This window comes from Arachis hypogaea, chromosome 3, assembly GCF_003086295.3.
Source record: "Arachis hypogaea cultivar Tifrunner chromosome 3, arahy.Tifrunner.gnm2.J5K5, whole genome shotgun sequence".
Lineage (NCBI taxonomy): Eukaryota > Viridiplantae > Streptophyta > Magnoliopsida > Fabales > Fabaceae > Arachis > Arachis hypogaea.
The window spans coordinates 140,182,676-140,204,134 of NC_092038.1; the positions used below are offsets into that span (position 1 = coordinate 140,182,676).

General features: G+C 36.7%; 3 protein-coding genes, 1 long non-coding RNA gene and 1 other non-coding gene across 5 annotated transcripts; 1 reads left to right on the plus strand and 4 right to left on the minus strand.

The window, feature by feature from the left end:
- The first annotated feature begins 3,390 nt into the window (after window positions 1–3,390).
- Window positions 3,391–5,592, plus strand: LOC112734643 (peptide methionine sulfoxide reductase A5). The gene is made up of 4 exons (XM_025784051.3): window positions 3,391–3,929; window positions 4,413–4,525; window positions 4,626–4,770; window positions 5,167–5,592. Exons 1-4 carry the CDS (start codon window positions 3,657–3,659, stop codon window positions 5,362–5,364), a joined length of 729 nt encoding a protein of 242 aa, XP_025639836.1. The 5' UTR covers window positions 3,391–3,656; the 3' UTR covers window positions 5,365–5,592.
- A 220-nt stretch (window positions 5,593–5,812) lies between these two features.
- Window positions 5,813–5,884, minus strand: TRNAG-UCC (transfer RNA glycine (anticodon UCC)). The gene has a single exon. It is a non-coding gene; the product is annotated as a tRNA-Gly (tRNA).
- Window positions 5,885–8,116: 2,232 nt separating this feature from the next.
- On the minus strand, window positions 8,117–10,626 carry LOC112734644 (uncharacterized). Its single transcript, XM_072233701.1, has 8 exons — window positions 10,306–10,626; window positions 10,032–10,204; window positions 9,710–9,803; window positions 9,447–9,558; window positions 9,250–9,338; window positions 8,846–8,931; window positions 8,635–8,699; window positions 8,117–8,499 (listed from the first exon to the last, which is right to left on the minus strand). The coding sequence occupies exons 1-8, from the start codon at window positions 10,555–10,557 to the stop codon at window positions 8,393–8,395; spliced, it is 978 nt and encodes a 325-aa protein (XP_072089802.1). The 5' UTR covers window positions 10,558–10,626; the 3' UTR covers window positions 8,117–8,392.
- A 7,260-nt stretch (window positions 10,627–17,886) lies between these two features.
- LOC112736101 (uncharacterized) lies at window positions 17,887–18,565 on the minus strand. The gene is made up of 4 exons (XR_003168724.3): window positions 18,489–18,565; window positions 18,339–18,413; window positions 18,212–18,265; window positions 17,887–17,975 (listed from the first exon to the last, which is right to left on the minus strand). It is a non-coding gene; the product is annotated as an uncharacterized lncRNA (long non-coding RNA).
- Window positions 18,566–18,969: 404 nt separating this feature from the next.
- On the minus strand, window positions 18,970–20,139 carry LOC140183661 (uncharacterized). Its single transcript, XM_072232126.1, has 3 exons — window positions 19,879–20,139; window positions 19,491–19,765; window positions 18,970–18,981 (listed from the first exon to the last, which is right to left on the minus strand). Exons 1-3 carry the CDS (start codon window positions 20,078–20,080, stop codon window positions 18,970–18,972), a joined length of 489 nt encoding a protein of 162 aa, XP_072088227.1. The 5' UTR covers window positions 20,081–20,139.
- Between the last annotated feature and the right edge of the window lie 1,320 nt (window positions 20,140–21,459).

A 21,459-nucleotide genomic window follows, 5' to 3' on the forward strand; every position in this document is an offset into this window, starting at 1 on the left:
TGGTCAGAAATACTTCATCTCCTTTATTGATGATTATTCACGATATATGTATTTCTATATGCTTCATAATAAATATGAGGCATTGGACGCTTTTAAAGTTTATAAAGCTGAAGTAGAGAAACAATGTGGAAAGCAAATTAAGATCATGAGATCAGATAGAGGTGGAGAATTCTACGGGAGATATACTGGAAGTGGACAAGTACCTGGTCCATTTGCAAAGTATCTTCAAAAGCATGGTATTGTGGCACAATACTCCATGCCTGTCACACCAGATCAAAATGGTGTAGTTGAAAGAAGAAATAGGATATTGCTGGATATAGTGAGAAGTATGCTTAGCAACTCCAATCTTTCTTTATCCTTGTGGAGTGAATCCCTTAAAACAGCCGTGTATATATTAAATAGAATTCCAACAAAGGCAGTTTCTAAAACGCCATTTGAGCTATGGAAAGGTTAAAAACCTAGTTTGAATCATATACGCATTTGGGGTTGTCCTGATGAAGTTCGGGTTTATAATCCACAAGAAAGAAAGTTGGACCCAAGGACGATAAGTGCCTATTTTATCGGCTATGCAGAAAAGTCTAAGGGTTACAGATTTTATTGTCCCTCCCATTCAAGTAAAATAGTTGAATTTAGAAATGTAAGGTTTTTAGAGCATGATGTGAAAAGTGGGAGAAATCATCCTCTTAAAGTTGTTGAGAATGTTTGTCAAACATCTCCATGTACAAGAGTGATTGTTCAATACAATGCCCATACAGATAGGGTCAATGTAGAATAACATATTACTAATATTTCACATCATGAAGATAATGTTCAAATAGATCATATGGTGGAGGATCAAACTCTTCATAATGAAAATGTTGTTCAAGAACATATTGCTCAAGAGCAACTTCAAGAAGAGGAAGAACCTGTTATGCCACCACCTTTACAAGAGGTTGATGATGCAACATTAAGAACATAAATAAGAATAAGAAAGCCTACAATTTCTAGTGACCATGTAGTGTATCTTGCTGAGTCTGACTATGATGTTTGTGATGAAAATGACCCAACGACATTTTCATAAGTAATGAAAAGTCGTAATTCCAATTTCTGGCTAGATGCTATGAAGGATGAAATGAATTCTATGGCGGATAACCAAGTTTGGGATCTTGTATAATTGCTTGATGGAGAAAAGGCCATTGACTGTAAATGGGTCTTTAAGACCAAGAAGGATTCATCAGGTAATATTGAGCGCTACAAGGCTCGACTTGTTGCCAAAGGATTTACTCAAAGGAAAGGAGTTGACTACAGGAAAACCTTTTCTCCTGTTTCAAAGAAAGACTCTTTTCGCATCATTATGGCATTGGTAGCACATTTTGACATGGAATTGCATCAAATGGATGTGAAAACGGCATTCCTTAATGGAGATTTGGAAGAAGAGGTCTATATGAGACAACCCGAAGAGTTTATCTCAAGTGCTGGTAAGGAGTTAGTTTGCAAGCTTAAGAGAGGAATGTATGGTCTAAAGCAGGCTTTCCGACAGTGGTATTTGAAGTTTCACAATGTGATTTCTTCATTTAGGTTCATTGAGAATAATTCTGATCAATGTATATATCACAAGATTAGTGGGAGTAAGATCATATTTTTCATCTTATATGTAGATGATATTTTGCTTGCAACAAATGATTTAGGGTTGTTACATGAAGTGAAACAATTTCTCTATAGACATTTTGATATAAAAGATATGGATAATGCATCTTATGTCATTGGCATAAAGATTTATAGAGATAAACATAAAGAAATTTTAGGTTTATCTCAAGAAGCCTATATTAATAAAGTTCTTGAGAGGTTTAAAATGAAAAATTGTTCACCAAGTGTTGCACCTATTGTGAAATGTGACAAATTCTGTTTAGATCAATGTCCCAAAAATGAACTTGAAAAGAGACAGATGCAAAATATTCCTTATACTTCAGCCGTTGAAAGCCTAATGTATGCTCAGGTCTGTACAAGACCTGACATTGCTTTTGCTGTTAGCATGTTAAGAAGATATCAAAGTAATCTAGGAATTATCCATTGGAGAGTTACAAAGAAGGTCTTAAGGTACCTTTAAGGGACCAAGGACTTCATGCTTACATGTAGACGAACCGACAATTTGAAAATTATTGGATACTCAGATTTAGACTTGGCAGGATGTGTTGATTCTAGGAAGTCAACGTCAGGATTCATCTTCATGCTTGCTGATGGAGCAGTATCTTGGAAGAGTGCAAAACAATCACTTATAGCCACTTCTACCATAGAAGCCGAGTTTATTGCTTGTTTTGAGGCTACATCACAAGGTGTTTGGTTAAAAAATTTCATCTCTGGGCTTAAGATTATGGATTGTATCTCTAGGCCATTGAGAATATATTGTGACAATTTAGCTGCTATATTTATGGCTAAGAATAATAGAAGTAGTAGTCGAAATAAGCACATCGATATTAAGTACTTAGCCATTAAAGACCGAGTTAGGTCTAATGAGGTACAGATAGAGCATATTAGTACTAAACAGATGATAGCTGATCCTTTGACAAAAGGCATGCCACCAGGATTGTTTAAGGATCATGTAATTAGTATGGGTTTATGTTCTATAACGTCACTTACATGACTTATGTTATATCATATGACATATTTGGATATAAAATTCGTATTATTGTTTGTTTCTCATTTGGTTAGTATATATGCGCATACATGATTGAGAATGACAAATAAAATTCAGTGAAGAACCTAGGATAAGCATTGGGCTTATTCCTACAAAATACCACATAAAGAGTTTATTCAATTAGGAAATGTTACATTATAATACATAGAAGGTAATACTCGACTAATGAGAACCTACCGCTATGATTCGTGTAATTTGTCTTAATTGTTTAAATATAGTATGTAATTGCAAACTATACGTAACAAATGTTGGACCAAGTGGGAGAATGTTAGAATTTTATTCTAATTGTGATCCAATTTGTTAATATAGAAATTAGTTTGGGTGGTGTTGTAATTATTCATTAATTATATTGGCAGTTGGTCTGTTCTTTGATGGAAAGAACACGACTCTTCGTCATAAACTTTATAAAATTTGGATCCCCAATTCTGATCACATGACAATAACAACAAAAAAACACACCTTAATTTCATCTAGCTCTGTGATTCAAGAATTAAAAATTTTAAATTAAATCAAAGAATTTATTAACGAGATACATAAATTACATAAAATATCTAACCATTTCAGCCATTTGGTCAACAATATTACTAATCACATTCAATTTAATAATTTACAATTTATGTAAAAATATCTAAATTCAACTACATTTAATTTTTTTATTTTTGTATGAATTTAATTTTCATGTATTAAACATGTAACATAATTTTATATAAATATTTAACCATATATTATGCCATTAAAAATAATTAATTTTTAATTTATTATCAAAATAATTATTTAAAACATAAGTTTAATTGGATCAACTTGTAAAATTAATCAAAATATTTATTGTGTGTTGAGTTTGAGAGTGGCCATCAAGAATTAATCTTTGAATTGATTGATAAGTTGCAGGCAGCGATCGAAACTCAAGATTTAATCTTGCCTTGAAGGAACCATTGAAGTGTTAGTGCACCTCCGTCCTATGCCGCAGCTGTAGAACTGCAAGATGTCACTTTTCCGCATTTTGAATCTGATGATCCTCGCTGCATTTGCAATCGATAGAGCTCTCTGCATTAGGTTCCCAGATCGGATCCATAAGCCCGACAGCGACGCCCCCGAACGCCTCAAGACTGCCGTCTTCGCTCTCGGAAGCTTCTGGAGATCCGAAGCCGTTTTTGGTTGCCTCCCCGGCGTTGTCCGAACCACCGCAGGCTACGCCGGCGGCTCCAAGCCCAATCCCGAATATAGAAGCTTGGCTGACCACGCCGAGTCCGTTCAGGTCCGCCTTTTTTGTTTCTCTGCTCATACAATTTCGAATCATAGTTTGAATTTGATGTTCATGAAAGAACCTCATTTCATCAATTATAACTTTCAATAGATAACAATCCTGAATTGTGGCTTTCTTGTGGTAGAATCCATGTCTTAGGGTTTGATAATAAGTTCCAAAGAAGAATTCACTTAGAAGAAAGAACACTCTAGGGACAATTTAGTGATCCCCATCCTTGGATGCATAAATTCCAATGGTGAATTGACTCAGAATCATTTAACCGAGGGCAATTCAAGGAGCCCTTCAAACCCTCCATAGTCAATTTAGCTTTTTTTCCACACCTCCTTATCCATTTTTCACAGCATTGATCAGATAGATTGATTTGTTTTTTACCATGTAGAAACTAGAACTATCCATGTTATGTAGTATCCAAATGTAGCTACTTGGATGCTTTTATTGAACTTTGCTGCCATGTTTTTTGCTGTTCTAATACAGGTCGAATATGATCCACGGCTGATTGGCTTTAGGGAACTCCTGGATGTCTTTTGGTCAAACCATGACCCCAGGCAAGTGTATGGCCAGGGTCCCGATGTCGGCAATCAGTACAGGTAGGAGAACTATTGCTGCTGTTTGCAATTGCATGTAATGATCTTACATATCAAACCCCATGCCAATTGCTAAGTATTGTGCTCTCTTGCGATCTTGCAGATCCATCATTTTTTGTAATGGAACTGAAGAATCAAGAATGGCCGCACTGAGCAAAGAACAAGAACAAACCAGGTCAAGAAGCAGCATTGTGACTACTCAAATTCTTCAGCTTGGACCATTTTATCCTGCTGAGCCTGAGCACCAGGTTATGGATGTCAGAATTATTGTTTATCCATACTTCCAAAGTTTAATTGGTGGTTCTGAAAAATAGTTAGAAAAAAAGGGGGTTTTCTATTAGATGCATGCTAGATTTCGGAACTCAATCCATATAGTGACATAGTGTTTCTTGTCAGAGAAGCTCAGCCACGTATGAGAGTTATATTTATAAAGTTTGAGCAGTAATGCATCAATTCATCTACATAATTGTAATAACATGCTAGCATAAGTAGTTATGAGTTGGAAATTTTAAGCTCATTTTTCTTTTCTTCGATCAAACAATTTCAGTGAGTTCACTTTTAGTAGCACCTAAAGAGAAACTGCCTTAGAAAATTGTGTTGCATTTGAAATCACTGACATTCCATGTTGTGTTCTAAATACGCAGAAATTTGAACTGAAGCAAAATCCCTTCCTTCTTCAGCTAATTGGGAACCTGCCTCAAGAGGAGCTTGAGAAGTCAACACTGGCAACAAAATTGAATGGATATGTAGCTGAGCTATGCCCTCCAGATATCCAAAGGCATATTGATGCAAAGATCAATGATATCATAAAAAAGGGTTGGCCTATTTTGAGGGAATTGTAGCTGCTATTTTGGCAGAGTTGCTCAGATCCTTATTCTTGAGTTGAAAAAGAAGAAAGCATATGGCGCCCTTGTAATTATTGTACTAAAGAAACCATTTTTCCCCCGATATGATATATGGTATGGCTCATAATAGAAGTAATCGGATAATGTTTTAATGATATTTTGGTTTATTACATGGTCTATATGTCCCCGTTGAAATTCTTAAATTGAGTTATGATTCTTTCTGTATTTTTTGGGCAATTTTTTTTAAGTATTAACAGTTAATGTAGTAAATTTTTAGTAATTAATTGATTGGCGGTGTAAAATTTTACATTACGAGTGCTTAGCAACTTAGTAAAAAAAATAGTACATAGTACAAAATGAAAAAATAGATGGTTATATTATTCCGATTAGCAATCAACCCGTATGAATCCTAATGATGTACCTGAACATGTAAGTTTCCAAACTTTGCGTTTGCCGGGAGTCGAACCCGGGTCTATTGCTTGGAAGGCAATTATCCTAACCGTTGGACTACAAACGCTTGTTTTCTAAGCAGGATCTTAAAATGTTAATATTAACTTTCAAGTTGCAAAGTTAACTTCAAAACTATTTTTTTTGACCAATTAAAAAATAACGTTTGCTTCTAAAAAATTAGAATTTAGTCAATTTACAGTCCCATGACCCATCTTATTAGAAAATTGATATTTTTGTCCTATTCCCTGTTAAATTTAAGAATAAACTACCATTTCTACTCACAAAAGTTGAAAACGCTGACACAGGGGTGAGCATGGGTCGCGAGTACCCGATTAGTCGTCCGAATCCGAACCAATTAAATTGGTTTTGAAACCAACGAGTAATCGGGTCTAACCCGAACCAAACCAATAACTATCTCTACTAATTGGTTCGGATAACGGTTTTGGGGGTGCGGAAACCGAACCAACCCGTAGACTCGACTATATATTAATTAAATAAAAAATAAAAATTTAAAATACATATATGCCTTTTAATATATTTGGATTTTAATGTCTTTAGTATTTAATATGTTTGGATTTTAATGTATTTGGTGTTTAATATGTTTGGATTATTTCTATTAATATTACATGTTTATTGTACTTACAGAATTTTTAAGATAAAAATTTCATTTTTTTATTTTTTTTATGAATTTCTGTTTTATCGGGTACCCAATTACTCGAACCAAACCAATCCGTTTTTAATCGGTTTGGTTTGGTTCGGGTACACAAAAAACGTAAATCCAAACCAAATCAAGCCAATTACCATTCAATTGGTTCGATTCTAATTTCACCTTAAATCCAAACCAAACCGACTCGTGCTCATCCCTACGCTAACATATCTACTCATAAAAGAAGAAAATTACCATATGTACCCATGAAATATGGGTTCTGCACAACAAAATTATTCAAACACTAAAAAATCACTTAAAATCTCTAAATTACCCTTATCTTCACCACCACTTTTCTAATATCAAATTCTACCACTACCCAAATTCTTCTTCATCACCACTCTCATCGCCAACTACCACCATCACTGTCACCATCCAAAATCCACAAGCTTCCTAGACAACCTTCCTCTACGCAGTCTCCGCTCTCTTGGCGCTCCCTTCTCTCAATCACAGACGCAGCCTCACTCACCATAATCACCTCCTTCATCCTCCCTCGCACGCCACCCTCAACTGGCTCAGCCACCTCCAGTGATCTCCAACTCCCCCAGATTGTTGCCGCCAACTTAGTCCCTGCCAGATCTACTCTTTCTCGCTATAAACTCAAGACATTTTCTAATTCAAAATTTCTACTACTCAACATCCATTCAAAACATTCAAAAACAAAAACTCCAGGATCTGGTACCAACCTCCCTGGATGCAGAATCAAGCTCTCTGGACGAAGGCGGTTGTGGGTGGCGCGAAATAGACTCGGCTGAAGAAGCCGACAATAAAACCCCTTTGAACACCAGGGTCGCGCGACGAACGGCCAGCAACAATGCCGTCGTGAAGGAGAAGCGAAGCAAATAAGGCGAAAACAAGTTCTATTTACCTTGATGGAGTAGTAATGGGGAAGGGCGAAGATCTCGGATCCGTTGGTTCCAACGCGAACTTCTGATCGTGGCTATGCTACCACCACTCAACAGTGGTCTTCCCTTGAGACCGGAAAGATGAGACGCAAGGCCAGGATGACAACGACGCCACCAGAGAGAAGAATAGCATGTAATAGAGAGAGAAGAGAAAAGGGGAAAGCTAGCTCTCTGGAACAGATTTTGGTCTAGGAAGGAGTGAAAAGGAAGAGGGGGGAAGACGATGATAGTTGCAGTGGAGACTGAAGAGAAGGGTAGTTTAAGAATTTCATTTAATTTTTTAGAGTTTGGATATTTTTACTTGCAAAAGCCATTTTTTATGGGTACAAATGGAAATTTTCGTCTTCGATGGATAGATATGTCAGCGACTTCAACTTTTATGGATAGAAATAATAGTTTACTCTAAATTTAATTACTTGTATAAAAATAATACTATAAATCTATAATGTCATTGTAAATCAATTGTAGAGTGCGGTTGCTAAATCCAATATATACCTTTCCATCCTTTTTTTTTTTTTGTACCTTTTCTTCTAGCTATTAAATTACCTTCTGTTTTATTTTCTCTCTTTGTTGCATTAATAAAAAAGTAATAAATAATTTATTTAGATATAGTTCCAAAAATGTACAGCTTTCCTTTTTTCCTTTGACATGAATGAGCACAAACTTGTTGCATGTACTACAACATGCATTGCGAAAATGATAAAATAACTAACTCTTAAAACAATTCAACAACTGATCAGCATCCTATACATAATACACACAGCATCGAAAGTGAAGAATTGGGAAGGTTTGCATACTACCAGAGTTTAGACATATGCATGAAAACTTTCCACTGTTGCTTTAGATAATAATAAACATTGTTAATATAAATTGGTTTGATTTGGGCGGAAGAATTTACTCTTCAGACCTTTCTTCTCTTCTGTTTTCTCCAAAATCAAAACTCAAACACATTCTAAAGAATCTGTCACATGGTATCAAGAAAATGAGCAAAGCTAGAGTACTTTGGTTCCCACCCAACTTCGTGGCAGGTTCTTGTATTGTTTAATCTCTTACCTAGAGGGTCGTTAGTTCCTGCATAGGCATACATAAATATATATTATTAATGCTGATAAGAGCAGAAATATGAATGACTCTCAACTCACAACATAGTAATGATCATAGATTCTGGGTTAATTAAGTTTCAACATCAAAAGTGGGAGAACTCACCAGTAAATTTATCAAACTTTTTACTGAACTTCCCACTTGCATTGACTAGATCCATCATTTCTTGCCTGCAAATGTATGACCAGTGTGAGAGAATGCTCTCAACGAAAAATAGAAAGCAAAAAATCTCGTAGAAATGCATCAGTAATAGTGCATGAACAATCCAATAATCAGAATGCATGCCATTTGACGAGCTAAGGAGGAAGCATCTAACCTAGATAACGGGTGATTATCGCAACCCAAGAAAATCTTTCCACGAGGATTCTTCTTCAAAATTGCAACTGCAAGGGAAGCTGCATCCTGGTGTGGAAGCATGTTCAAAACTCAAAGTGAAGATCATATTATCTCCATCATCATAATAACCACAAATACATCAAAGGAAGCAAAGGATAGGATAAAAATATTATAGAAGAAACAGTTCCAGTAGCACTTTTTCTGTTAATTCTTAGAAGCATGGGATGATCAAGCTCAACTTGAATCTTTGACAACTCAAAGTATCAAATATTGAAAATCACTTACAGAATAAACTTCAATCCTTCAGTAATATGAAGCAGAAATCACTAAAAATATTGGGAAACCAAATACAAAAAATGAGTTAAGATGTAATGGCATTCTGACCTCGTAATGTATAAGATTCAGGATGTGATCAGGACGACTATCAACAACGCCCTTTTCTAAATAATAGTTGTGCGCACCTCTATCTGCTTTGTGTAATTGGTCAAGGTTGCATTGAGATAAAAACATCACAGCAATGATTAGATAAATTTAAAAGGAAAATCTTTAATTTGGGATAAATTCAATCTAATAAAAGGATATATAAAGCCCTGCTAATCTTAGAACACAACCACCAGATTCTAGTACCACGTTTTCAGCTTTAAGGAGGACATCAACTCTAGGGCTCCTCCCAATTGGCACAACTGGAGAATCCTAAAGAAGTATATCTCTTTAGCATAAATCAACAAACCTTGAAGCAATTCAAACAATTTGCAAGTTTATTACACAGTAGATCAAGAAACCAGTATCTTATGGTAAGTAACAGGATAAAAAATAAAAAAGACAGTTCGCATTTGCAACCCACCTCATTACATGATCCGTTATCATTACAATTGTATGGAGCAGAGCTTGATGTAAATACAAAAGAACCTTCACGATTCCAGCTTAATGCAGCTAGCCTGATTAGTTGGCAATCCATGGCAACATGAGTGCATAAGAATACAACTACTACATGGACAAATTTTTCTATTGCCAAGTAAATTTCACTTTTCACAGGGTTACCAATAACTAAGTTATATAAATGAAGCAATCTTGGAACATTCAAGTTGATCATAACCGAGTGTTATACCCTTTGACCTTTAATTACCAAATACAAAATGATGGAATCAACTCTTAAGATTTCTCACCTAACATTACCCGCATAGTCTGGGGTCCGGGAAGGTGGAGCACAATAAATTATATTTGAAAACTTGTGGGTACCTTCTGTCCAATTCAAGGAGGGGTTAATCCCCAATTGAATCAAGTCTTTGTGATGATCACTAGTCATTGTTTGTCCATAAACTTGACAACTCGGGTTTTCCTTCTCAGAAGCATATATACAAACAATTAGAATGCATTGATTAGTGAGTGACAAATAGCAATGCCATCGAACAAGTTAGATCACAACAGTATAAAAGATACCTCTCTCCAATTCTGAGCTACCAAACGACCAAGAACCCCAGGACCCACAATGAGCAAGTCATGGTTTCCAATTACAGGGTTAGAATTAGAGTGTGATTCTTGAGTGGGTGAGAATGCATCTTGTGAAACCCGCAAATAGGTTGCTTTAGATACCGAAAAAGATGTCAACTTTGCAGAAGGTGAGCGAGAGAGTTGGATTGAATCGAGGAACCCAATACAGGAAGTGAAAGTGAGACACGCCATTGTTCCCATCTTAACGAAGATGAGGCTTCCTTTGGTCTCTATTTGTTTTGAAAAGCGGCACCATTTTATTTATCATTTTGTTTTTATTATATGATTGATTGGGAAAATTATAACTTATGTAAGACAAAATATTTAATAGAGTACAAATTTACACAATAAGAGTACGAATTTTTTTAATATATAAAACATCATGTAAATATTTCACTTTTTAATTTACATATGGCGCTAGAGTACGTGCTGGACTCCATTATGGGGAAGGGGTGTGCTTAACATGTTTGTGGTGTTAGGAGGGAACAACTCGGATCCTGCGAGTTGACACCACCCACACGGACAGTCCGATTTCATTCACCATGTGATTTCAGCTCTCAGTTCACCAAAACAATTTCTATCTGTACTCAAAACGGAGGGTCCGAGTTCTTTTCAAAATCAAAGCATGGAACTCGGACCATGCGACTTGTACTACATTGCATATTAAAAAACCACGTTAAGGTAACATGGAGGGTCCGATTTATAGCACCCCAAATTTTATTTCTCATTAGCATACAAATCGGACCGTGTGATTTGATAGGCAAAATTTATAAACAAAGAAAACGCACGGTCCAAGTTCTTCTCTGTGAAACTGACAAAAAGCTGTCCCACATATACGTCTAGTCCCCCATGCTTCCATATCCAAGAAAAGCACACGTATAGATTCCATTTCGATAAAATTGAGCCTAAATATTTTAAATAGCATATATAATTCATTATCCTGGTATTTATTTTTGAGAATTATTTTTTTTTAATATAAAATCAAAATTTGAATTTTAAGTTGAGTTGTTAACAAATAATGACTTATTAAATATTTATCAAAATCCTCAAAGATTATTAATTGAGTAAAAATCTGTATATTAGTGGAGTTAAAATCAGCTCTTATCACTTACCATTTACTCAATACTTTATCGGAAAAGCTCTGCATACAAGCCCTAATGGCTTGTATGCTTTACAAGTTCATTAAACAATAAAATCAAAATATGCGCTACTTCAGGTACGTTGATTACACGCGTTATATAACATCGCGCGTATATCTAACTACCAGATTTAAAATATTTCTTTCCTTTTTCGTTTTCGTTATTTTGAGATTTCGTTGTTCTTCTTCTCGCGCGTCTTCCCTCCTTCTTCTCCATCGTTCTTTTCCTCTCCTTTTCTCACTAGCATCTTCTTCGTTTAGGTTACCTTTTTCTCTCTCTGCAACTCGACCTTCGTTTTCTATTTTTGATTTGTTGTTTTCTGAAATCAAAGTTTGATCTCGTTTTGAAGATAATGGATCATTCAACCTCAGATTCTCAGCTGAATGCAGGCGAAGTGGATTATGAGTCAGAATCTAATGAAGTTCCTGAGGTTTGATTTACATAGGATTAGTATGAATTTTCTTTCAGTAATTTGTATAGCATTGTGTAGTTGAAAAATTGCTGAACATTGACTGTGAAAGTAACACGTTTACCTGAATCTGTCGATTCAATGTATTAGTTGTGATTAATTACCTGGAATTTGTAGCAGACGCTCGGGTGTAGATCAATTCTTGTTTGGGTGTATTTTAGCTAGAAGTGTGGGTGTATCTACACTTTACTGGTTTTTTGTTATTTTAATTGACTTGTTGTTGTTCAGGTGTATTATATCAGACATGATTGGGTGTGTTTTTAGTTTTTGAGATGGTGTATTCTGCAGCCTGCGTATTTACAGTTTATGACTTTAAAAGTCATTCTGTAGTTGAGTTGTTGCGGTTCGGGTGTATCGTATTAGACATGATTGGGTGTATTTGAATCATATCTATGGGTGTATTCACAGTTCTGACACTGTGTATTTTGCAGCCTCTCTCGGTTGTTGATGACGAGCTTGTTCCAAAGGTCGGAATGACCTTTACCACCCTTGAAGATGCTGGAAAATTTTACAGGAACTACGCCAAGGCTGCAGGTTTCTCTACAAGAGTTCGGTGCACAAATAGGAAGGGAAACGAGATTAAGAACCAACTGTTACATGTAGCAGAGAGGGAAAATGGAAATCTAAAATATCTCCGACCGAGAAGACCAATCCGACAGCCGGTCTAAACTGTCCTGCAAGAATTTATATACACACATTGAAGGATGTCGGTGCTTGGATCATTTCAAAGGTTGTGCTGGATCATTCACACCCCTGCTGTCCAAGCAAAGCAGAGATGCTCAAATAGCACAGGGAACTAAGCATGTCCATTCGTCGTATGATAGAGAACAACGAGGAGGCCGGTATCAGACCAAGCAAAACCTACCAATCATTTGTTGCTGCTGCCGGGGGTCACCGCGAGTTAAATTTTATCGAAAAGGACGTGAGGAATTACATTACCAGGGAAGTGCGGAATGTTTCCGAACAAGAAGATGCAAAGGAATTCGGAAAATATTTGTTAAGAATGAAAGAGAAGAATCCGAATTTCTTTTTTGAGATCCAACTTGAAGAGGATCAATCGATTAAGCTGGCTTTTTGGGCCGATGCAAGAAGCAGAGCCGCCTTTGAGTATTTCGGAGACGTCATTTCATTCGACACCACCTACAATACAAACAGGTAACAAACTGCCCCTGTTTATGATGCTAAATTAATTTATTTTTACTAATCCGCATCAAAGGTGTATATTGGCTGTTTCATTGGGTGTATGTGAAGCATTTGTTAAGGTGTAACTAATGATTTTGCATTCTGGACCATGGTAATTTGTTTCAGGTATAATTTGGTCTGTGGTTCTTTTGTCGGGGTGAATCACCACGGTCAGTCAACACTTCTCGGATGCTCTTTGATGAAGAACGAAGAAATTGAATCATTCAAATGGTTATTTCAAAGCTGGCTTCGTTGCATGGGAGGAAACGCTCCGAAAGGGTTTCTCACCGATCAGTGCGCATCCATGAAAAGGGCTTTAGAGGCCTGTATGCCAACAACAGTTCACCGCTGGTGTATTTGGCACATCATGAAGAAGATTCCAAGCAAATTAAACGGGTACAAGGGACATGCCGATATCGAACAAGAAATGAGCCAAGTTGTTTGGAACTCTCACAGCAAAGACTCATTCGATAGGAATTGGAATGATTTTCTGCTGAATTTTGGTCTTGCGGACAACAAGTGGCTTTCAGGTAATGTCTTTTTAAAATCTGCAGCAGAGGTGTATATTGCATGTTCCCTCGGGTGTATTTACAGCCTGTGTTTGGGTGTATTATGCAGATCTGTACGAAGACCGTCACATATGGGTTCCTATCTATCTGGATCAGCACTTCTGGGCAGGGATGAGAAGCACACAAAGGAGCGAGAGCATGCATTCATTTTTTAACAAGTATATCACCCGGAACAGCTCGCTTATTCAGTTCGTCAAACAATACGATAATTGCCTCGGAAGCAGGGAGCAAGCAGAGAGAGAATCAGATGCTGCAGATTTTCATACGCTCATACCGTGTGCAACCAAATCCTGCATTGAAGCTCAATTTCAAGATGCGTACACTCACGCAAAGTTTAGGGAAGTCCAAGCGCAATTCAGAGGAAAAGCGAATTGCATTACCAAATTAAAGAATTCCGCTCTAGGCTATTCAGTATACGACGTCGGAGAACAAGTTTCCAGCTCAATATTCAACAAGTTCGTGGTTACTTACGACTCAGTGGCAGCCGAGGTAAAATGCCAATGCTTATTATTCGAGTCGAGGGGGATACTGTGCCGTCACGCACTAAGTGTGTTAAGCTTCGAACAAGTAAGCCAAGTGTCACCGAGATACATACTGGAACGATGGAGCAAGAAGGTAAAGAGGTGACACACACACATCAAGAGCAGCCACGACGAGCCACTAATAGAGCCAAGAAGCAAGAGGTTCGACCAATTGGTTTTTCGTTCCAAAATATCTGCGAATTTGCCTCCGAATCGGAGGAGCTGACTGCAATTCTGCACCGTGCGTACGATAACGTCGTGGCCGAGATGGAATCATTAAAAGCCAAAAGGAAGGGGACATCTTCTTTATCCCACGAAGACGCCAACTTGGAATCCGTTAACGAGCTTCAAAGCCCGCCAAGGATTCGAACAAGAGGACGTCCAAAAAATAGGCTAGGTTCAAAGCTGGAGAAACAGATCGCAAATGCCACAAAGAAGAAGAAGACGAAAGTTTTAAGCGAGGTAAAAGTACTGTTCTTTAAATTTGTGGCGATTGAGTTTATTTTTCTCGTTAATAGTTTAGGTAATGTGTGTGTGTTATATTTCAGATAAACATGTTTGATGCTGCATCAGCGGCGCATTCAAATTGCAGCCAATATCAAGGACACGTTATGAGTTATCAGTTCAGGGTACCAGCAGCAGGGGATAACTCGTTGGGTGTATAGTTTTACAGAATATGGGTGTAAAAGCACCGTTATTTTGGGTGTATTTTCGTTAATTCACAATTTACATATAGACACATATATAGATACATATAGAACAAAAGGTGTAAAAATTCTCAGGTTATGGGTTTATATTTGATTTGATGTTTTTCTTCATATTTTAGTACATGTAATTCATACATTTTGAATACAGCAGACAGTTTGGGTGTATATTTTATGCAATCTTGGGTGTATTATTAGACTTGCGTTGGGTGTAACAGTTTATATATGCCTTGATTTTTTCCTTCATATTTTACCACCTGTAATACAGCTTTTGAATACATCACAGACAGTTTACCAGCACAGATAGTTTAACTATGGGAAAAAATATACATGGAATATAAGTTGTTGATAAATGGCAAATATTTACATCATTTTTCAATTTACAAACTACCAAGCAGTTGGATTACCCAGTTTTTATATCAGCAGAATTAATCTGACAAAACGGACTTAATAATACAGAGGATGGCTTCGACAGCCTTATAGCACTACTCTCTCTAATTGCCCGATCTCTCTGTGTATTCATCTCACTGAATAGTATCCGGGAAGCGTACTCCACTCTATAGTGGTCCACCTCCTCCTACAATTAAAAAGTATATTCTGTTTAAACAGCAATATTAATTCAGTAAAGTAATACAGAGTTATATGGTTCTAAAGAGAGTTACCTGTGGCCAATTATCCCATTGATACTTCCCCTTTTTGATGTTTTCCGTCTCAATTAACTCCATCCACTTCATAACGTACACAGCGCAGTCATAGCTGAAAACGAAGAAAATAAATTACAAATCTCATTTACAAAAGTTTAATGTTCAGAGTCACAAATTTATACCTTGTTTTTTGGCCTGATATTTTAACATATGGTGATTTAATTTCCTTCTCCCTCTCTCCTTTCTGCAGAGGTTCCCCGCCGGCATATGTTATCAATCTTGAAAATACGTATCCCTTAAATACGAAAACAAATCAGTAATACACCCGAATGAATGGACAAGATACACCCAACTGAATGGACAATATACACCCATCAGAACTAAAGAAATAGACCTATCTATTAAAGTAAAGAAGACAGAGGCAACTTACAGTGAATTTATTAATGGCCTTTCTCTCATCGGTGGGAGCTTTTTTGTGTAGCGGGTCAAGTATTTGACATTTCCGCTTTCTTGTATTTATCAGCCATAACCACCAATGCCCCGAGTAGCAGACAGAGGCAAAAATCTAAAGGATTGCCACACGTGAACAGTGTGTTATTTTATTTTGCAAATAAGTAAATAAGCGTACTAACAAATTTAGCAAACGAAAACTTACATATGGGTGCGAAGTCAATTTTTTTCTATCTATGAAGGGAATGAAACTAGGGTAGGCTTCCACCCTGAATTTCTTTTTCGTTTTTGGTGATACGAATTCCCCGTTTGGGTGATCCGAAAGTGCCATGCACTGCAAGTATTGCGAAACAAGAAATGAAATACTAAACTTACACCCAATGGAACGTAATAAAGACACCCAAATCAATACAGAAAATACACCCAAAGTTCGGAGAAGTAACACTTACCACAATATCGGGGGAGAGACAGTATATTTGTTCTTTAAACCTCTTTTCATTTTTGTTGTTGAGGATGAGGCAGATGGCAGATACAATCTAGAAATATATGCCAAAATCAATTTTACATTAATAAGCATTGTAATTGACTTTGCTGTAAAAAGATTAATGTTATTCTAATATTACCTGAGATTCTATATCACTTTTTGCCTGGAGGGAGGCAAGGTGCATTCTCATCAAAATGTATTCTCCTTGGCCAATCAGAGTGCACATTTCCTCATACTCGTTAGTATTGCCATCTGCATCTTCCTTCAGTCTCGTCCCCCAGATGTAGCACTTTTGTTTCATATCATCTGGAATTTGATTCATTCCCCCAGGAGTTTCAAACTTTGCAGAACTTTCTCCCCCAGTCTCCCTCTGAATTTGTGGACTTGTGTTTTTTCCCTTCGCCGCGCTGCTTGCTATTCTTTGGACCAAACTGTCCAATTGTTCTATCAAATTCGCAGCTTCTAGAGATTTTTCCCTTTCTGTCTCCTGCGTTGACGCCCCCTCCTGGCTTGAATCAGTAAATCCAAGGCTGAATGATGGCACCCCTGGATCTGTTTTAGGAACATAGGACGCTGTCCGTGCCATCATCAACAGGGCAGCAGCGTCTTCTGCGTCTGGATGACTGCGTCATCATGTATAAGAATAAGAATAAGAATAAGAATATACGGATGATAAGCAAAGATTGATTTTAGTCTGATGAACTTACATTTTAGTTGGAGCTGGGGGAACCGTGGGTGCGGTCTCTTGAAGTTGTTTAGGGGTTTCAGGAGTGCTGCACAGTTACAAAAAATTAATCACGGCGTAAAAGAAACTAATCAGGAACAATATACACCCAAACTGCTAGCTAATATACACCCAAACTCTAAACAAATATACACTCAATACTATTTCTTACGTTTCTGTAGTCCCTTCAATCTGTAGCATAGGGGTTGGTTTAAAATCTGTCTCAGTGGTTGTTTGGGATGCCGGCACAAAAACCTGAATCGGGACTCTAAACAAGAAGAAAAATGAAAGGTTAACAACGCCTTTGAAAATAATAAGGTTATAAGGTTGAAATATTATTGGAAAACTCACATTGCAAGCGCTTCCGACGGTGTCTGTTCCCTCACAACCATCATATTCGAATCAGACAGACTCAACCTAAAATACACCCAAAGAAATTCAAGAAATACACCCGAACAATTCAAAGAGAAGACAGGCTTTGTTTTTTTGAGAACTTACATACTTGCAGTTTTTGCTTTTTTTTCCTGCCTTTTTTTTCTTGAATAAAATAATAAAGGGCTTTTTTTTCTAAAAAAAATATATACAGAATTAGAAGTAGAAGGGTAATAGAAGAACAAAAGTAATGGTTATTTGAAAGAGAAATTACATGCTCTGTGACGGCTGGTTTACACTACTCTGTTCTGTGTGTCCTTGAGAGGAAGGACCATCACTTCCCAAGTTCACAGCCGGTATTCTAAAACAGATTTCATGTTATTCAGACAAAATAAGATACAGGTATAAAATACACCCAAATGAATGCACAAGATACAACCAACCGAATGGACAATATACACCCAACACAACAAAGTTAATATTCCAACTTATTAAACAACATACACCCAACTTGATCCACACAATACACCCAAATGGTTCCACAAGACACACCCAAATCATGATAACAAGATTTTATTAAATAATAAAGCTTCTTACGTTTCAGACGACACATAGCGACCTTCTGTCGATCGCAGGTCAGGTTGGTTCTCCCTGCGAAACAAGAAACAATTATTAGCATACAAAACACAACAAAAGATGAAATAGACAGCCCAGCAAGACATACCCCTCTGCAGCAGATTTATCAACGTTTTGCCCTAGCCATTCATCCAGTTCGTCACTTGATATTTCATATGTCTCACTACATTCATAAAAGAAGATGTTAACAAAAATAATTACGACGATAGACGGTAATATAGCTTACGAGGTACTGTACCCGTCAAAGTATTGGTCTTCTTTAGGAGGTGAATCCTCCACGACAACTTTTTTCTTTTTTGTTTGTGTTCTGGATGGAAAAAAAAGAGTACCAATCAGAAATAAAAAATTAATTTTATCACAGAATATTATGCAAAGAAGTGCTTACTTTTTTGGTGTTGTTTTTGTTTTTTTCTTCTCCTTCTCCTTCTCTGCAGGTGATGATTCTTCGCTCCTATAAGTTAATAATAGACACTTCAGTTAATACACGAAATCTTTATAATGAAGCCAAAAGAAAGGAGTAATAATTTCAGGACATTACTCATCACTTTGTTCAGATTCAGATTCTGAATCAGAATCTGACTCCTCTTGCCTCTGCTTTCTTTTTCTGGAGTCCATTCTGGAAGGCAAACAATGATTATTTAGAACATACTAAAAATACACCCAACGTGATCAACAAAATACACCCAACTCGAAAAAGAAATTACACCCAAGTATGGTACTTACTTTTTCCCCTTTTTGATGGGGTGTTTTCTTGCTGAATCCTCTGAGTCTTGTTGAGTCTCAGACTCAGAGGTAGAAGTGTCACTGTCAGTAGCTGTTTCTGTCTCCGAAGACGATGTTGGACTCGCCTTCCTTTTTTTTGTTTTTTTGATTTCTTGTTTTTTTTTCTTTTTTTTTCTTTTTTTTTTTCATTTTTTCTCTTGCTCTTGTCTCCGCCATCTTCACAATCCCCTGAAACATGAGATATTTTAGCTAGCAGCATTCAGGTAAATAAAATACAAGCAACATATTATGTTTACTTACCAAAATTTCTTCTCTTTCTGCAGTCATTCTTTCCACCAACTGCTCCTTAGTCCAGTTGGCAATCCAAGGCTTTGGTGGTCTTTCAGCCCTCTTCTTGCCTTTGTTTTCAGAAAGATGAAAGTATATTATCATGAGGGCAAAGAGGCAGCCATCAATTGCCTTCTTCTTCTTCTCCTGGTAGTCTGTGATGCCCTTGATCAAGAAGGTCAAAACATGCCCCCCCCCAATTTCTCTCCGATATGCCGTCCATCTTAAAAATTGGGGCGAGGTGCACGGGCGATATTTTGTTTATCGTCGTTGGCAAAAGGAACGCCATCTGTATGTAGAGGATGAATATCCTCTTGAACATCAGGCGTTCCTCTTCGCTGCCAACGCCTATTTCCATCATTTCATCGGTAAGACTTTTGAGGGTCTTACCCTGGAATCTTCTATAAATTATTTTGTCATCATCAGAAAGTTGCTTATACTCAACTTTCTCAGGAAACAGATTTCCTACACAAAAGAAAACAACAAAGTATCAAAATCGGTTCAAAAACACCCAAGCATCAACCTTAAATACACCCAAGCATGAACTTAATATACACCTATAATTTTGAGCTAGTTACCTGTTGCATTGATGCCAAGCGCATCACCTATTGTCTTTGGTGTTATTTGGAAAGAACCATATCCTGTCTTCAGTCTGTTCTCCCCAAGTTTGAAGTTGTTTGCCAGTTCCCTTAAGAGTTGGTGATCCACCCTTAGAGGTGGGACGTGCATCAACCCACCAAATCCGAGATCCCTGACAATTGCCTTCTTCTCCTCAGTCATGTTTCTGAACTTATCACTCAGGAGATGTGTGGCACACTTAAGGTCTTTCGTTTGGTTTCTTGCTGCCATTTTATCTGAAACGAAAAATACACCCAAAGATATCAGTAAGATACACCCATATATAAGAGTCAGATACACCCATTAATAACAGTAAGATACACCCACAGATATGATTCAGATACACTCATTGATAACAGTGAGATACACCCATAGATATGATTCAGATAAATCCATATATATCAGTCAGGTATCACTCAAACATGCTTCAATATCAAATTAATTGAGATATCAGTAAGATACACGCATATATGAGTCAGATACACCCATTGATAACAGTGAGATACACCCATATGTAAGAATCAGATACACCCATTGATAACAGTGAGATAGATATTATTCAGATACATTCATATATATCAGTCAGATATCAGTCAAACATGCTTCAATATCAAGCCACAATACAAGTTCAAGCAGTATACACCCCCCAATCTACGGAATAAACCCCCAAAAATCAACAACAGTAGCAGGAGAACTTAGAACAAGAACGTAGAACGACGTAGAACTTAGAAGAACGACATAGAACTTAGAACAGTGTAACAAAGAAGCAAGAAGTAAACCCTAGAAGAACGACGTAGAAGAAAAGTAGAATATACAGTAATCTTAATGAACTTACGTTGAGTGTTGTTGCTTTGTTTTCTCTTCAGATTCTTCACGGAGAGTTTGATGTTGTTTTGATGGAGGTTTCGAACAACGATTTGTATATTTTGAACTTTGATTTTTGCTCGAAAATGGGAGCGTTTCCTTGTTTTCGAAGCGTTTTGAGAAGTGGAAGAAGTGGAGGAAGTGGAAGAGTCTGCCATACGTAACCGTTTGTGTTGAGCGCGTGATTTTGACGCGCCATGTTATGCTTCTTTATGCGCGTGTCTTCGATTTGGGCTGGGCCAACTTGGATGCTTGTAAAATTGTATGTGTAGCAGGCCCGATACTTTATTTTCATGTTAATTAATCATATAATAAACATAAATAATAATATAATGTATTTCTATCCAAAAAAAAGTTTGGTGATCAAGTACTTAAGAAATCCTTCCATTGACTAAAATAAGTTTTTATGTTCAATTCATTAGTCATATTAAAAATTTTTCTGATATAGATTTGTCGATTCAAATTTTATTTCAGATAATTAATCTTAACTCTTATATATTCTCTTTCTCTTTCTTCCGCATTTGTTTTAAGAAATAAAAAAAATAAAAATACTTGTCTTACTAATTTACTAATGTAAATTCTTTTGTTCAGTATGATTTCAAATTATTAAAATAATAACATAAAATAATATTGAGATATCATATATTCATATATACTTTTTATCTTTAAAATTAATT

Excerpts from the sequence above, each read along its gene's own strand:
- LOC112734643 (XM_025784051.3), top strand. The coding sequence starts at position 3,657 with ATGTCACTTTTCCGCATTTTGAATCTGATGATCCTCGCTGCATTTGCA. Across the intron at positions 3,930-4,412 it reads ACCACGCCGAGTCCGTTCAG|GTCGAATATGATCCACGGCT; the intron begins GTCCGCCTTTTT and ends GTTCTAATACAG. Across the intron at positions 4,526-4,625 it reads GATGTCGGCAATCAGTACAG|ATCCATCATTTTTTGTAATG; the intron begins GTAGGAGAACTA and ends GCGATCTTGCAG.
- LOC112734644 (XM_072233701.1), bottom strand. The coding sequence starts at position 10,557 with ATGGGAACAATGGCGTGTCTCACTTTCACTTCCTGTATTGGGTTCCTC. Across the intron at positions 9,559-9,709 it reads ATAACGGATCATGTAATGAG|GATTCTCCAGTTGTGCCAAT; the intron begins GTGGGTTGCAAA and ends ATACTTCTTTAG. Across the intron at positions 9,339-9,446 it reads AAGATTAGCAGGGCTTTATA|AAGCAGATAGAGGTGCGCAC; the intron begins TATCCTTTTATT and ends ACCAATTACACA.
- LOC140183661 (XM_072232126.1), bottom strand. The coding sequence starts at position 20,080 with ATGACTGAGGAGAAGAAGGCAATTGTCAGGGATCTCGGATTTGGTGGG. Across the intron at positions 19,766-19,878 it reads GCTTGGCATCAATGCAACAG|GAAATCTGTTTCCTGAGAAA; the intron begins GTAACTAGCTCA and ends TCTTTTGTGTAG.